The sequence below is a fragment of the Mytilus edulis genome, chromosome 10 (assembly GCF_963676685.1).
Source record: "Mytilus edulis chromosome 10, xbMytEdul2.2, whole genome shotgun sequence".
NCBI lineage: Eukaryota > Metazoa > Mollusca > Bivalvia > Mytilida > Mytilidae > Mytilus > Mytilus edulis.
The window spans coordinates 7,824,229-7,842,337 of NC_092353.1; the positions used below are offsets into that span (position 1 = coordinate 7,824,229).

An 18,109-nucleotide genomic window follows, 5' to 3' on the forward strand; every position below is an offset into this window, starting at 1 on the left:
AGCGGGACGAACATACGCACAGACCAAAAAACATAATGCCAATAAATGGGGCATAAATATATACTAATGTTACAATAATAATCAAACATAAATGGCTTTCCGCATCTTTAAGTGTTAATATTCAGCCAAATGGTTTGACTCAGGATATTTATGGGTTTGTTTTCATTTTTCACCTTTTCTGGCCTCAATTTAGCCTGGTTGAGAAAAATGTCCTTCAAACAGGATTTAACTTTTTTGCAATTTTATTCTTATATTCATCATTCACTACATAAACTAGAATCATTCAAACACCGACATTCTTCAGTCAATAATGGCATCGTTCTTTTGTTTGTATGCATATCATAATTAATATGACTAACATTGTTCATGTTATCTATAAAATAAAGTATATAACTATAGTCTAAGCTGTTTAATCTGCTTCCTAAATTTGACGACTGTATCCCTGCCTCGTATAAGATCAGCAGCCTTTTCACCAATCATTATTGTTGGTGCATTTGTATTACCAGACGTCACATGTCTCATCATAGATGCGTCTGCAACTCGTAAATTTCGTATACCTTTCACTCTTGAAAAAAAAATTAAAAAAGTGTTTTGATTATCAGACTAAACTTTACTTATTTAAAGATTTTTGTTCTGCTTAAACCCTACTATCTCTAACGACGAGGTGCAAAACACGTTGTAAGATGCAGGAAAAATGTGTTTGTTATTATCAACCTGCTAACAATGTGTAGTATTTGCCTTTTAAGGGGTGATTCAAATGTTAACAAACCCCGATCTTATTTACATTGCAACATGCACAGCGGTATGCAATGAAGAGAAACAGAACTTAGGCCAGAAGGTAGAGTAAAAGGTAAAATAATAAATAGACCGCAATCCGAGGAAATTTTGAATTAAAAGCCCAAACACATCAAATAAATGAATAACAATTTTCATACTCCTTACTTTGGACAGGCATATTTTTGTAAAAAAAAAGATGGATGAAATCATACACACTATCTTTATAACGAAACATTCAGAATACTCATTCCTGCAATACAAAACCAGCATAAATAGACACGACATGTTTTATTGATTTTTTTTATTGAAATGTTCCACTAAATTAAGAAGTTACCCCGATTTTGTTTTTTGTCCATGGATTTATGAGTTTTGAACAGCGGTATACTACTGCTGCCTTTAATATATGTCATTGGATATTTTGAATTATGAATGATACGCATAATAAACACCACGTGTCACGTTTAGCCGATTCAGAAATGAAAACATTAATGTACTTAATAAATACAAATTTATCATGAAAATAACACATGTAACACTTACTAAAATTATATATACTTAAAACGTAAAGCGAACATTTGTTTAAAAACACTGTTTTGAATGTTAAAATATCAATTAACAGACAATACCTAAGTTTTGTATCAACAACTGAGTTTTTATCATTGGTGCTTCCGATGCGACATGTGGACGTTGGATGGTATGCTGTTACTGCATAGTGACGTATCAAGCATTCCCAGTAGGCATCAGTGTCAAACTTTTCCTCAGCACACACACCTTCATAGTCAAGTCTGTTCAGAGTTGCACCCATTTCTTGGAAATGTTTTGTCTGGGCAATCTGTTGGACTTTTCGCACAGCTATATAAATTATAATTGATGTTTGATTATAATTTCTTAGGCGAATGTTTATTTCTACTGGGAAAATATATTTTTCCTTTAATAGTAGAGTTCAGTAATTAGGTGCTTTGTCATATTCATATTATTGTATCCATTGATATTAAAATATTTTCAATAATACAAACATATTAACACATGGAAATCACACCATAACTTTATCTTTCACATATGCAACATCACATACAAAATTTCCGGCATTATATGCGTTGTTTTTATCTCTTCAAAAACAAAATAAGTACATATATTGATATAACAGTTATGCAAAAGATGCCCAGGAACATGGCTATTAACCGTTCACCATATAATTTGGTTTCAAACAAATGTTATAAATATAGATTCTACCACTACATACGATATTTATCCACTCGAGACAGTTAAATTTTCAAATTAAAACGCGATGCTTTTTGGTGGTGGAATCTGTTTCTCTAATGATTATGCAGGCAAACTTATTCCTTCTTTTCGAATGATCTGCAAACAAGATGTGTTCTTTATGTGTGACGTCATCAGGCATGGTCGCCTTTTTTAATGCCGTCACAATAGGAAATTCAGAGGAAAGCAAGAAAGTTCGACGTCATAATCGGATTTTAACCAATGACGTACTGAGATCAAACGAACCACACGTTGATTAAATTTTTTATACAATGGGTGCAGAAAGGGATAAATTGACGAAGAATTACAGAAAATGTTATATATCATATAAAAAGATATATGAATCTCATTAAATTGATCATTTAAGGAATGACTGTCATATTTTGTTTGTCTATGCAAAGAAACATAAAAAATGTGGGGCACACACTGAATAATGCGCATAGCGGTTTATTTAACAGTGTGCACCACATATTTTATGTTTTTTTTCGAATAGACTGACAAAAAATATAGTTATTTCTTATAATTTAATTCTAAATTCCATTTTAAACCGGCGTGAATCATGAAAAACGTTGATGACGTCATGGTTACATAACAAAATTGTGTCTATGATATAATTAACAAAACGACATCAGCCAATCAGAAGACGCGTTACATCCAAAATTAAATTATTGACAGATGTGTGGTAATCAGCTATAATATATACATGTTGATAGTAATTTATGTATGCAGCTATTTATTCAAAGTAAAATGTGATATCATTATTGTATTATCATTTTGGTGCCATTCAAAACAAAAGGCTATACAAATATTTTGATGGACAAGACAGAACAAAATGTATTTATTTATGACACAATATCACTTAGCACTCTTGAAAGACATACAATCAAAGCGACATCCATCATGTTTGTTCTAGATAAGGCATGAAAAAGTGTAAACCTCACTTCAAGTACATATGTGTGTTGTTTATAGTAACATTTTATTGAAAACACAAATACATAGACACGCATGTCCACAAATTCTTACCGTCAATAAGAATATCTACATCATCTTGTTGTGACAGATAATTCGGATTAATTAATGGATGATCAAAAGGGTCTTTACTTTTAAGTTTGATCCTTCCAATACTTTTTGGGTGCAATACAAAGGGGAAAATGATTATTTCATTGTCATCAGATCGACGCGCTGCATCTCCCAATACCTGTTGAAATATGTCATAAATGTAGAAAATATGAAGATTGGAATGATTGCCAATGAGGCAACTATAAAACAAGTATAATAACAAAAATGCACCAGACACCAGAATGACGTAGATGTTTGCAATTATAAATTACCGTATGGCATTCAACAAACCAAAACCCTAACATTACTAAGTGTAAAAAATTCAAACAAGAAAAAGAACTGACTAGTGTATGTAAAAACAATTATCGAACAAATAAATCACGGCAACAACAACTAATCAATTTACAACACAGACGTAATATAATATGGCTTGGTTAAACATATTTGTGGGTGTCAAACAGAGGTCCACAACACAACAACGGTCAAACCATACTGTAAAAAATCAGCTGAAATAGACTTAATCAAAGGGCAAATTTCGAAGACCACAGATTACCAAGACACTAGGAAACAATTGGTACCACAAACACGATTTCTTATTTGGAAAAAACACATGTTTAAATAAAAACAGAGAATTCAAACACAATATTACATGTTGTGTTTGCATACTTTTGTTTGTCTTTTGTTCGTTATTGTTTTTTGTCATGACCTCGTCAGTTTATTTTATGATATAAATATAACAAAGTAAAGTTGTCACTTAAACTGCGAAAGGTAAAGGGAAAATCTCTTACAGATAACAATACACACTAAGAGACAGAAAATACAACTAACTTGATTTTAAACATACATGTTAAAATAAGTTATCAAACATTTAAATGAAAGTAACTAGTCTTTTAGTGAATTGAAATCTTACATAAATGAGTATGATTTTTATATATACATTGGGTATAACAAATTATAATTCATTTCTGTCAATGTTCATTTATAACAAACCTTTCATCACAATAATTCTTGTATTGTTGAGGAAATAGCTGAAGCCCGACTCCGGGTGCGGAATTTTCTCGCTATGTTGAAGACCAAATGGTGGACTACGGCCTATCTTCTATTATTTGCTCGGGTTGTTTGACACATTCCTAATTTTTATTCTAATTTTATATATGTGGATCTATCCAGTGTTTCTGTTTTATAATCCTCTCAACTCGATTACATACGACAAATGATATATTGAAAAATATAGTTTTGACAAAACTTGCATATAGCGTATTTAATTGTGGTATTTTGGGGGTTAGTATTTACAATAATATTGCATAAAAATACAGGCATATTACTCACCGAGTCATTAAAATTAAATGTTAATCCTGTATCAGTAGGTACGTCGTTTCCTTTAGAGGTTCCACTGTAAAACTGTAGTTGATAATCAGGATAAAGCAAAGAATGGTTACCTTTGGTGCTTTTGTCGAACAAGAGTCCTTCGTTACCAGCGAAAGAAAATATCCCTTATAAAAATAAATGTTTAAAGTGAATGGTTATGATTTGTACGCTGACATTTTACTATCATGTGACAGACATTATTTTCGAAAATTCTCCATCACTCGATCGAAAAATGGCGAGCGAATATCAATTATATACATTATAAATTTCATTTGCATTAACCCTTTATTATAAGAACATATATTGTTTTTGGATGTCATTTTGTGTTAGCTTTGACTAATCAATTATCTATGGTCTATATCTTTAACATATTTGCTACTTTATGAAACAATAGATTTATGAGATGCCTTAAAACTTAGCGAAATCCGACGCTCAATCACATCTATGAATGGAAAGCAGCTGTCATATTCCTCACTTGGTACAGACATTACGTATGTACAATTGTGGATTTAACTTGGTTTGAAAACTGTCTAAACCTCTCAATTGAATGGCTGTCGCATAGAAGTCCGCATAATTCATGTTGTAATTCTTTGTTTTGTTTTGTAGTAGCTTATGCCCATTTAAGGAACATATCATACAAATGATTTCATATACCATTAAAATGAAATGAAAAGTAAAACCATTGCACAGGATGAATGAGAGCTATTTTCAGGAAAAACCTATCTACACATTCTCATTGCAAACATGTTTATGTTTCTGTCAAACATGTTAACTCACCTTCACCAGTCAAATAATATTTTAGAATATTCCACCAACTCTTTGTGGACTTGATTGAAACACTCATTTCATCAGTTGTCTTATATTTCATAAAGAAGAACATATGATCTTCTAAATTCTTACCAACCGGTAAGTCTGCATGAACACCTATCTGTAAATACAAGACCAAATGTAAAAAAATACCGGGAAAGTGTTTCAAGTTTGAAAAGTCAAGCTTCTGAAAAACCGTTAAAAGTATACAATAGAAAGCAATATGGAATTATAATCTTGAACCAAATTTGAGTTGTTTATATATTTGATTTCCGCGTAAGGACAGGGGGAAAGTCATCATTGTGCAAAAAGGGGTTAATTAAAGAAATAAAACATATATTAAATATTCTCTCCATGCGATTAAGCTTGAAACGAATAACGTTATGATTCATGTGTAATTGATATGTAATAGTAAAGAAAATGATCAGAAAAACGTACTGCACGGACAAAACCCCATGTAAAAGGATGTCTTTTTATTAAGTAAAAACATCTTGGGTTTTCCACTCCAGTACCACTGTCATTTAGATTTACAGTTCACTAGTAAGGGGCAGGGGTTTCGACCTTACTGTAGTATTACCATTAATTATATGAATTTTGATGCACCATATGCATATTTCGACAAATAATTTCTCTTTGGTCATACTCCAGACAAGGAATAGAGCTATGCACGAGAGAGATAATTCTTTCATTCAAAATGATGTTGAAAAGTTAAAACAGAAAATTAAAATCAAACAATACCTGTATTTCAAAGCCAATATTAATAGGTTTATGGTATACAGTGCTTTTTAATTTCGTAATAAAATTGACCTTCCATCTGTTTTAATTCGAGTGTCACTGCTGAGTCATATGTAAACAACATACGCATCTTAATTATACAACTTGTATATTTTCATATGATAAAGCATCAAGTTTGCTGTGTTCTTTTTATTTAAATTACTGATGCCATTCCAAAAACACTGATGTATGACATCATGGAACGTCAAAATACGTTTATAGTTTTTACCGTAACTTTTGTTATTCACCTTGAGTTCTTCCAAGTGTTCCTTTGGTCCTATACCAGATAGCATGAGTAATTGTGGTGAGTTTATAGCACCCGCTGATAAAACAACTTCTTTATTGGCCGAAACGATAATTTTACGCCCGCTCTTTATCATTTCTATGCCGACTGCAGTTTTATTTTCTATCAATATCTGAAAATGAGTGTTATATAATTTTACTTGGTTTCATCTTATATTAATCATAACAATTGTAAATAGATAGTATTTGAACCAAAATCTGTTATCTTTAAATTATTATTTGAGAAGAAGTGGAAAAAAGTAATCTGAGTATACCATTTACAATACATAGACACATTTTCTACCAATGGGAGTTGGTTCCTTCAAATGGTTAACTTTTTAATATTTTCAAATAGCTACTTAATATGTATTATATAAGTCATTGTTTTCACTTAGTGTTTGTGTATATCGTCTATTAATGGTTTTCGTCTTCGGTCCATAGAATTAATTCGTTCATAGTGTGTTAATTTACGTTTTTTGATTGAGTTAAGCCTGCCAATTGATATTTTATCGTGTGTTTTTCTATGTTGTGATGTTATGCTATTGTTCCAGAAAAAGGATGTAGGTTTGGGATCATTAAAACGTTTAATCCCGCTGCAAATGTTTGCACCTGTCCTTAGTCAGGAATCTGATGTACAGTAGTTGTCGTTTGTTTATGTTATTTATACGTGTTTCTCGTTTCCCGTTTTTTTTATATAGATTAGACCGTTGGTTTTCCCGGTTGACTGTTTTTACACCAGTAATTATGCGGCTCCTAAAAGCTTGTTGTTTGGTGTGAGCCAAGGCTCCGTGTTGAAGGCCGTACATTGACCTATAATGGTTTACTTTTATAAATTGTTATTTGGATGGAGAGTTGTCTCATTGGCACTCACACCACATCTTTCTTTATCTATTATCAATAATTCTGCCATTTTCCATCAAATTTCCTATTGTGTTTTTATCTCCTGCTTCTTAAGAGGTAAATACATACATATATTAACAGATCAAACAATATTTAGAAGTTATCATCTTTCTTTTCTCTTTGATTGTTATTTAATTTTAAGAAATGATTTGTTGAACCTGCCATTAATAGACCATTTATAATGTCGATATATATGAACTAAATTCTGTCAAAAAAGCTTTGGTATCGGAGGGTGATGTTGTTAACAAAGCTCATCAAAGAAGATACGATCCATGTAAATTTAACGATCATTTGAATATGCAATTCTAAAATGTTACCAATGTAACACCGAATTAAGATCTTTGAATATAATCGGTATAAAATCAATTTCTGATATTAACACGTCAATAATAGCTCAAAATGTATTGCTATTCAGTAATGGACACTTGCAGTTCGAAACCATGTTGATACTTATAATTTTGTATTGCCAAATGTCATAATTTCTTTAGTCGTTTCATTTTATCTTTACACTTAATCCGTTGGATGTGAATCAACTGATATCTAAATTTGGGGAACATAGTAATTGGCTTTGAATAGCTTTCAGTGACGTTGAGTACTCTTAGATCTGTATTCTGTTTGTCTTTTGCTAGTTTTTTTTTTGTTCTATGTGTCTTGGCAGACGTCATCCAATTATAATCCCTGTGTTACAGACTCACACCTTAGGACAGGTTCATGAATATAATGAACAGCAATTAAGTATCTTTCTTAACTATCTTTTTATATTAAATTTCGATTAAAAGAGTGTTGATGGAAAGACAGATGTGATTTAGTGGTACGAGCTGTTATATACATTGTTTCGAAGTTTTCTCCTACATTTGTTACGTAAGACTGTGTACTTGTATGTAAATTTGGTCGGCCAATTACTGGTCTTAAATATGCTGTTGCTGTGCCCCATCGTTGACCTTTTAAAACGTTTGACTGTATGTGCGAATATCCTTTAAAAAATAAAGGCAACAGTAGTATACGTACCGCTGGTCAAAACTCGTAAATCTATGGACAAAAAGCTGCAAATGTTTGCACCTGTCCTAAGTCAGGAATCTGATGTACAGTAGTTGTCGTTTGTTTATGTAATATATACGTGTTTCTCGTTTCTCGTTTTGTTTATATAGATTAGACCATTGGTTTTCCCGTTTGAATGGTTTTACACTAGTAATTTTGGGGCCCTTTATAGCTTGTTGTTCGGTGTGAGCCAAGGCTCCGTGTTGAAGGCCGTACTTTAACCTATAATGGTTTACTTTTTAAATTGTTATTTGTATTGAGAGTTGTCTCATTGGCACTCACACCACATCTTCCTATATCTAAAACTGAGGGAAACGCATCAAGCGAATATCCTTTAAAAGAAGAGTTTGTATTTGTATCAACATTGACTCAAAACGAGATAAAAGTAGTCAGTATTGGAATCATTAATATGTGTTGTCCCTTATCTTGCCTGTTCGCCTATTCTTACAAACAAATTAGTGCTTACTTGAAAGTTTTAACACATAGGGAACAGTGAAGGTCGCTTTCTGTTTTATTTAAATTTCGGTATTCAAATCGGAAATTTGTTGAAACTTATTTATAAATTAGGAACAACACTAAATGTTTACTGCAGAATAAGAGAAAAATTCTGAAAATTATTCGATCACAATCGACGTTTTAAATCTACATGTAAGTAGTAATATATAATTTTCAAATCTGCTACACTGCTGTTAAAATCTTTTACTAAGGTCACACAACTGTGGTAATGAATCCTGCGTTACAAATTGGAAAACATTTTTGAAATGCGTGTAAATTCAGTGGAAATTATCCTTACCATTTACATTTTTTCATGTTGTCAATCATGAGACCAAATGTTTCCAGGTGATTTTGTTACGCTAGTAATCACATTTTAAAACAGTTGAAATAATTTTAGACTTTACCGAACTATAAAGATTTTCTTTTCTGTAAAGTGGTAGCATGGCAAACATCTACATACATTTTCCCCTTGTACTTTACAATGCAAGAGCATAAAAGGAACATTGCGATGTAGATGAATTGGATATGTATCTTCATATTAATATGCATATGATACCTAGCATGTCCTCGCCGTTAACATCCACTGTGTTATAGCCGAGTTCCTCTACTGCACGTTGATAAATATTTGACAGTGATGTTGCTTGGGTTTTAGATAGTGGTAGATATCCCCCTGTAGAATGGTATGCTGAAGTACGATTAATTGATGTTTAACATATTAAAACAGAAATGAGTTTTTCGTCATAGAATGATTGTTTGAATACAATAGAATAAAGAACCAAAATAATCAAATACTACATTTCAAAGATATAAAATTCTATACTATGTTTTTCTTTGCCAACTTATTTTGGTTCAGCATACGCATTTGTTCTATTGGTAATTTTAAGAACAAATCAAGTACCCTCCTGGTCTTATTCGAAGTATCTTCCATGATGTTCCGTTCATGATTATATATCATGGTATCTTCCATTGAGTTCCGTCTATGAATATGAATCGAAGTATCTTGATTGTAAATAAGCCATCCTACTTATCGTAGATATCTGGTTTTTTTTAAACATATGTGTATTTATAATTCTGGTTTTTTGTATGAAAATATTCCAAATTAAATCAATCAAAAGGAAACCGATGTTTACCTGAATTGACAAGATCTGCAATTTTCATGTCTTCAATCTTTAGGAAATAAGGAAGAACATCTGCATAGCTCCATCCCGTGGCTCCCTCTGTTTCCCATTGATCATAGTCATGTCGACTTCCTCTCACGTAAATCATATAATTTATGCTACTCGAACCACCTAATACCCGACCACGTGGCCAGTAACCTTTCTACAAAATTGAAAATAGCTTTAGATAATAGGGCAAATGTATATGAAGTTTGTAGACTGTCAAGACTGTTTTAAAAGTACTGACAATGTCATAAACATACGAACTGGTTATTTATACAAAAAGTTTATTCAAACATTTATTTCAAGTACATTGTACATTCTTGGGATTTTTTTTCAATTACTTAATAAAATTGGCTCATATAAAAGTAAATTAACGCTAGATATATTCCGAGTATTGTCTAATACATATTGAAATGGTACTTGGAGAAGAACAATATAAGCCATTTCGTAGGTGAATATAAATAACATAGGAATGTAATCGTTTTCGAATTCAGATCCTCCTGCTTCTACCAATAGCACTGTAACATTTTCATCTTCTGATAATCTGTTGGCAATAACTGACCCAGCTGAACCTGCTCCGACTGTGAAACAATTTTGTAAAAATATAAATGACTGAAAATAAAAAGTTTCATATCAATAAGAAATGCATTTACAAGAAAGTAATGAAATAAATTATGGTGTTTTCTCCATCTAGTTAACTGACTTTGAATCAATACATGATGTTTCTCGTAATCTTTGTTATTCTATAGTTAGCTAACGGGTTAAATGTTAATTTGACTCAAGTGTTGATTAGAAGCTAACAAAATATGAGATCGACTGTCAACGTGGATATCTATGTTAAATTTTCTTATTTCAGTTTTAAACTATGCAATCAATGATCATATGCAATTTCCGTACGGCCATCCATTATTAGCAAAACCAATACCTCAAACAATATAAAACATGCCTTGACATAACAATTGTTAAATCAAAATTAGTTGATAATGACTACATGCACCTATCACATATAGACTTAAGACACAAAGTACTGATTTGAGAGTACATGCAGTTCCTTTAAGCTATTTCAAAGCCGTCACTTTAAATAAAGGCAACAGTAGTATAATGCTGTTCGAAAGTCATAATATAAATATCATATATTGAAGACTAAAATATTAACCAGTGCACATTCAATGAATCTAATGAATGACGTCTTTAAATGTCAGACAAATACATTATTGTACAATGCCAAAGTTATGTATAGACATTTTTTTTGGGCAGCAAATGTTCATATACACGTAGCTGTATAGCAATTATATTAAGTTAAATATTAGTTTATTGATAACAAAAAAAAATTCTGTTACTAATGTATTGATAGATGGTATTACAGTTCAATTCATAACCTTCTAGGACAAGTTGATTTTAAAGATCAATTCATGTGATTTTCAGGAAACTTCTATTTAAGCGTTTTGAACACCTGAATGCTGGGTATTCCCCGTCGCCCTGATATCGAACCTTTATACATGCAATATCAATTACTCTGATCAATTGCAATAATTGCATATACTATGTACCTATAATGAAAACTCATATTAGTTTGCTTAAGTATAATGTTAAAATTATACAAAGCTTACGTTTGCGTCCTAAACCACGGAATACACAATGATCAATAAAAACTGTTAGTTTTAAGTTTGTAAACCAAGCTACTACATCACCCACGACATCAGTCAAAGTAACGTGTAAACAACAACCGGTATTGACAATAGTTGATTTCTTACCAATTATATAATCATATGAAGAATTTAATTTCAAGTGGAGAAAAATATCCGGATCTGTTCTCTGTCTATATAATGCCGCCACTATTAAACCAAGACACACAACTATTACTTTGAAAAGCATCGTAAATTGCGGTTAGTGTCCTAATTCTTGTAAACACACATATTAATACACACTAATTGAGTGCTGAAAATGTTTCAGTTGAATGCCTTTTTTATTTTTAAATGTATACATGTTAATCGTGATATATCACAACTTCGTCTATTGTAGGTCAATAGCACTAGTTATGGGTGTTATGTAACGGGTATATATGACTCTCTAATTGCAAAATTAATTTCCTATTTGCAATCGAAAGAGAGGAAGATATATGAGTATATTTAAGATTATAAAGAAAATGTTTTGTCCAAAAAAAATACACTTATTCAGTATTTTTTTAACGGTTAACATTAATAATACACATAGAAATAAAAATATGTCAAATATCGAACAATTTCGCTTTTCAAATTTAGATTGCAAGAGCATCAGTTTTATATTGTTCCAAACATAGATATGCAACATTAGAAACAAGGAGAAATGGAAATGTGTATAAGTATCTGTTAAAGCATGTGTCTGTGACGTAAAGATAATAAATGGTTCACGCAGTCTTGGTCTTTAGTTTTTTATGGTGTCTCTTCTGTACTGTTATATGTTTGTCTATTGATTTTTAGCCATGGCGTTATCAGATTATTTTCAATCTATGAGTCTGACTCTCCCTCTGGTATCTTTTGTCCCTCTCTGAGTAATGCGTCTTTTAAGATATAATTTTAAATTTTATAGAATAAGATAGTTACTTATTGTGTCGACAATCTTCTGGTTTTGAAGAGTTATTGTTGGCCTCTCAAAATGCACAAACTCGATATTCTCGCTTCCACTACATGTACATTTGAGTTGATAACATAGTTTGTATATCAAAACATTCAGATATTTAATGTTACAGGAGGCATTTTATGTCCAAACGCTGTCTCTATTTAGTAAATCATTTTTCTTATAAAAATGTCGTTCCAAAGGTGTAACAATTCAGATAAATAGTCATCATACATATGAGAGAAACTATCCCTATGTTAAATACATAACTGAAATAAATAAAAGCTTAGAGGGACACGTGTGATATTTTCTGCTGCACAATGTTGATCCTATACTTGAGCTGGTAATGTGTTTTCATTTCAACTTTAAGACAGGAATAGGAAAAATGTTGAATAACAAAAGTACCGAGCCCCAAGGAAAATTCAACGGAAAGTTATTTTTAAAGAGTAAAACTGAAAGCTCAACCACATAGCACGTGGAAAACGGTAATATTAACTTCACATGTTTTTCATTTAATCTAATGGATTAATTTTAAATATTAAACTACTTCGTCAGCATTAATAAATATTTATCTAATGATGTCTAAATGATATCATGTTTCAATTTAATGTTATAAGATATCGATACCACTACAACATATTGAACAAATTGGGTTATTTTTATTAATATTTTCTAACCTACCTGTCCGTGTTTCTACCTACAATGGTTGTTTTTTTCTGGATATTAGCTGTTTTGTTACTGGATAATTCTGTCATAGGTAAAATAAGCTTTGAAATACTTCATTATTTTAAATGCATTATAACATTCAATTTTTGTAAATCTGTGTTAAATTGTTTATTATCAATTAATATCACAAATCAATGAATACATTGTAGAGTAGGCATACCTGAAAAACTGTTTTGGGTCCACGGTTCTTTTGAATTCAAGTTATAATCAGTCGCACGAGAAAACAATCATTTTTAAGACATTTTAAAACTGTGAAACATTATGAAATGTCAAAATATTGACAACATGATTAAAACAAAAGATGTGACCATTTTTTTTTTAATTTATATATATCATACGGATAATTATATTGAAACGTTTTACTGTATTTCTCCTTATTCTATTTTGCTGTTAACGTATTCTAAGCAATCAGTTATGAAACTAAGTATTATACAAAGATTCGGGTTTGTTTTTCTTTCTTGAAACATAGTAGGGTTATTTTCGTACTAAAATAAATAATGTATCCATTGTTTTATTGTGTTATAATTAACACTTGTGACTTTTTTTTAGTTTCAAACATCTTACAAACTATTTTAGATCTAAACCATCAATTCAACACTATTTATAAAAAGATATTTTATTACAGATGGCCATAATGACCACATGTGGGTGAAGTATAGAAACAAGGACTTTATGTTAGTTCATCAAAAAATGACATGGATGGAAGCTCAGGTATAATATCATACAATAATATCTCAGTTGATAACAATATTGGCAATACTGTTGGTAAATTAAAATTAAAATAATACTCCCTACTCTTCTAGAACACTTGCGATCAGCCATATGTATTGTTTTAAAAAGGTGCGTGTTGGTTTTTTTTTCATTTATAAGTGTTGTGCGTTTTTTTATTTTTGTATTTAGTGTTGTTCATAACGGTAATAGTCTCTTCGTTTTGGGACAATCATCAGGGTTACAAAATTTTACATGACCGATGGCCTAGCACACGGTTCTCGTTTATAATGAGGGTCCACATATTGTCAAAGTACTTGATATCACTTGTTTTATTATAGTTAGTATATCATGTGATCAATGTCACATGTTGATCAGGGTCCGCTTATCCTTCCTGGCACCAATATACATTTCACCTTCGTTTTTTTTTTTTTTTTTTTTTTTAGTTTTCTTTGGCGTGTTTTGTGTTCTGTTTGTATTTTCGTCTATTTTTTTCCATGCCATTGTCTATATAATTGAGAAAGGAAATGAGGAATGTGTCAAAGCGACAACAACCCGATCATAGAGCAGACATATTTGTTTTGTTTGTTTTCGACATATTGGTTTGAATGTCCCTTTGGTATCGCTTTCCTCTCTTTTGCAGGAAAGTTCAGTTTTTTTAAAATTATTTTTGGCTTATCCAGTGCACGTGTATTAAGCGATAATTGGATATTGTGACATAATAGTTTAAAGAACTTTTGCTTACACTTGTCTGCTTTTGAAGATTTTATCTAATAACAGTAAAGTGACATGATAAATCTTGTAATTCAAAGTAAACCCTAAAGATAAGATGAAAAGGATTCATAAAATGACAATGCCAAACTTGTATATATTTTACTTATTATAGAGTGTGTGTTATTCACTTGGCGGCTTTCTTGCAACTGTATTCAATTCTGATGAAATGAATTTTATCAAGTCAATGACAAACGGTAAGTTCTATTCTTTATTTTTACACAGGGAATATGGTATGTCATTACAACCAACAGCGATAAGTACAGGGATTTATTTTCAAAATTTGGTTAGATTTGCTATGTTCGGTATTAAAACCTTAAGCGTCCTTCAAGACAAATATCAACGATTCAATGCTTTTTGTACATATATTAAATATGTCCAGCTAATAAAAAACGGAATTTCTGAATGTGCATAACCGAAATCCAGCTAAATATCCCCGTCAGTGGATGTCTTCACCTAGATCAATCGCCTTTTCCATAAACATGTATTTTGTTGCTAGATATTACGTTCGTCTCGGTTACATTTCTTCATGACTTTAAGTAAATACAAGTAGCATGTTATATCGATACTCATCTATAGTTGATAGTCGTCAATTGACATAAAGTGGTTATCGTTCTCGCGTTTAAGTATAGCCTGTTTGATGTTTTGATATTAGAGACGATTGTTACAAATTTCACTTTAGATAGGCAAGTGTCCATCTACCTCTTACCATTATCGTATGCTGATTTCAACAACGAAGTTAAAGAGTTATTGACTAAACCAGATACCACACAATTTAGATTTTTTTTTTGTTCTAAAACCTGTTACATGTAACAGCTAACAGCAGTTTTTCGGTTTTCGGTTTGCGGATTTTTAAGTAATAAAAGTCTTAAGAAAACAAACAAACAACAAATTTAATACATGTCAGATCGTATAACGACTGTTCAAAACAAACAACAGACTTAAGATTTGTATATGATAGTTATAAACATATTTAGGCTGCAAACATTTTTTATCGATAAGTAATTTGTTACTTTTTGTGCGATTATTAAATTGATTTATCATTTACAAAAAAAATGACTTACTAAATAATTAGTAAAGAAAATAACGTATGGAATATCATGGATCTTATATATTTAATGTGCCTAAATTAAGTTGAGAATCAGCGATTCAGTGCTCAAATCTGTCAAATCAACATTTTGAAAAACTATGACTCTTTCTCTGAAAAGCCAATTCCGGTGTATCATCATGTGTTGTTAGTTTATTGATACTCCGATTTATTGTAATTGTTGTCTTTCTAATATTAGATCAACTTTGAATTTCGACTATCAAAGAGTTAAACACTTACAATTATATTTGAACCGTTCAGTTTATTTCAAAATTTCTTTTGAAATATATCCGACTGATTTTTCTACATATTTTTATTTACTTAATGCGCAGTATACCCTAACAGAGTTTGGTTGGGCGGCACAGATATGTTTGCTGAGGGAAGATGGGTTTGGATAGAGAATTTAGAGCCAATATCATATAATCACTGGTCTATATATTATCATCAACCAAATGGTGGGGCAGTGCAGAATTGTTTGATTTGGATTTCCGATCAAGGATATTATTGGCATGATATTTCCTGCAAAGATAACTACAAATTTATTTGTCAGCGGTAAGTACTTACCTTACGTTTTCGGTGTAGCTTTTCTGTGTCCTTATGATATTACTCATTTTTAGCTCACCTGGCCCAAAGGGCCAAGTGAGCTTTTCTTATCACTTTGCGTCCGTCGTCCGTCGTCATTAACTTTTACAAAAATCTTCTCCTCTGAAACTACTGCGTCAAACCAAACTTGACCACAATCATCATTGGAGTATCTTGTTTAAAAATGTGTCCGATGATTCGGTCATTCAACCAAGATGGCCGCCATGGCTAAAAATAGAACATAGGGGTAAATGTAGATTTTAGCCTAAATCTCTGAAACCAAAGCATTTAAAGCAAATCTGACATGCGGTTAAATTGTTGACAAGGTCAAGAGCTATCTGCCCTGAAATTTTCAGATGAATTGGAGAACCCGTTGTTGGGCTGCTGCCCCTAAAGTGGTAATTTGAAGGAAATTTTGCCGTTTTTTGGTTATTATTTTGATTAATTTTTTAGATAGAGATAAACAGTAAACTGCAATAATGTTCAGCAAATTCAGATCTACAAATAAGTCAAGATGACCAAAATGGTCAGTTGACCCCTTAAGGAGTTATTGCCCTTAATAGTCAATTTTAAAAAAAAAATTGTAAATTTTTGTAATCTTTACAAAAATCTTCTCCTCTGAAACTACTAAGACAAGTTTAACCAAACTTGTCCACAATCACCATTTGAGTATCAAGTTTAAAAAATGTGTCCAATAACACATAAGGTAAAATGCAGTTTTTGGCTCATATCTCTGAAACCAAAGCATTAAGTGAAAATCTACAGTGAACACAATTGTTCATTAGGTCAAGATCTATCTGCCCTGAAATTTTCAGACCAATCAGGCAACTTGTTGTTGGGTTGCTGCTCCTGAATTAGTAATTTTAGGAAAATTTTGCAGCTTTTGGTTATTATCTTGAATATTATTATAGATAGAGATAAACTATTAAAGCAATAATGGACAGCAAAGTAAGAGCTACAAATAAGACAACTTGAACAAAATGGTCAATTGACCCAATAAGGAGTTATATTGTCCTTTAAAGTAAATTTTTAACAATTTTCATAAATTTTGTAAATTTTTGTAAATTTTTACAAAATATTTTCCATCGTCACTTCTAGGCCAATTTCATTATAGATAAAGATAATTGTAAGCAGCAAGATTGTTCAATAAAGTAAGATCTACAAACACATCACCAACACAAAAAACACAATTTTGTCATCAATCTTTAATATGCACATAGACCAAGGTGAGCGACACAGGCTCTTTAGAGCCTCTGGTTTTAAAAGTAATGTTTTACGTGATTGACATTTTCAAACCAATTTTATTTCTGTTTAAAATATCAATTAATAGATTTGAAAATACCTCTTTCTCAAATAGAGCTTTCAGACATTTGTTAAGGAAAAATTATTGAGACTTTTTCATATGTTGATTACATATTTATTTGATTTTTTAATTGTTTCAGGAATAGAAAGAAAACAAAGAGCAATGAACAGTGAGGATTTTATTTTTAAATGATTGAGATAAAATATAAGAATTATTTGTTTTGATTGATAGTATGGTCATTGGATTATGAACAAAAAGATGTTGTATGAGTGCACATGAGATCGTTCAATTTACAATGTGTAAAACGTAAACAATTACAGCTCCCGGACTTCAACCCGGCGCCTTTGGTCACGCCGAACAACAAACTATAAATAGCTTTAACATGACTAGTGTAAAACAGTACAAACAGGAAAACCA

At 31.3% G+C, this 18,109-nt stretch overlaps 2 protein-coding genes across 2 annotated transcripts; one reads left to right on the top strand and one right to left on the bottom strand.

Annotated features, from left to right (window-relative positions):
• Nucleotides 1-268: 268 nt before the first annotated feature.
• LOC139492098 (glucose dehydrogenase [FAD, quinone]-like) lies at nt 269-11,831 on the bottom strand. The gene is made up of 11 exons (XM_071280241.1): nt 11,675-11,831; nt 10,341-10,501; nt 9,891-10,080; nt 9,317-9,445; nt 8,080-8,201; nt 6,294-6,461; nt 5,242-5,392; nt 4,426-4,589; nt 3,061-3,235; nt 1,404-1,629; nt 269-565 (listed from the first exon to the last, which is right to left on the bottom strand). The coding sequence occupies exons 1-11, from the start codon at nt 11,793-11,795 to the stop codon at nt 394-396; spliced, it is 1,779 nt and encodes a 592-aa protein (XP_071136342.1). The 5' UTR covers nt 11,796-11,831; the 3' UTR covers nt 269-393.
• A 1,326-nt stretch (nt 11,832-13,157) lies between these two features.
• LOC139493286 (perlucin-like) lies at nt 13,158-17,906 on the top strand. The gene is made up of 5 exons (XM_071281531.1): nt 13,158-13,272; nt 13,867-13,952; nt 14,836-14,917; nt 16,140-16,359; nt 17,832-17,906. Exons 1-5 carry the CDS (start codon nt 13,218-13,220, stop codon nt 17,863-17,865), a joined length of 477 nt encoding a protein of 158 aa, XP_071137632.1. The 5' UTR covers nt 13,158-13,217; the 3' UTR covers nt 17,866-17,906.
• Nucleotides 17,907-18,109: the final 203 nt, after the last annotated feature.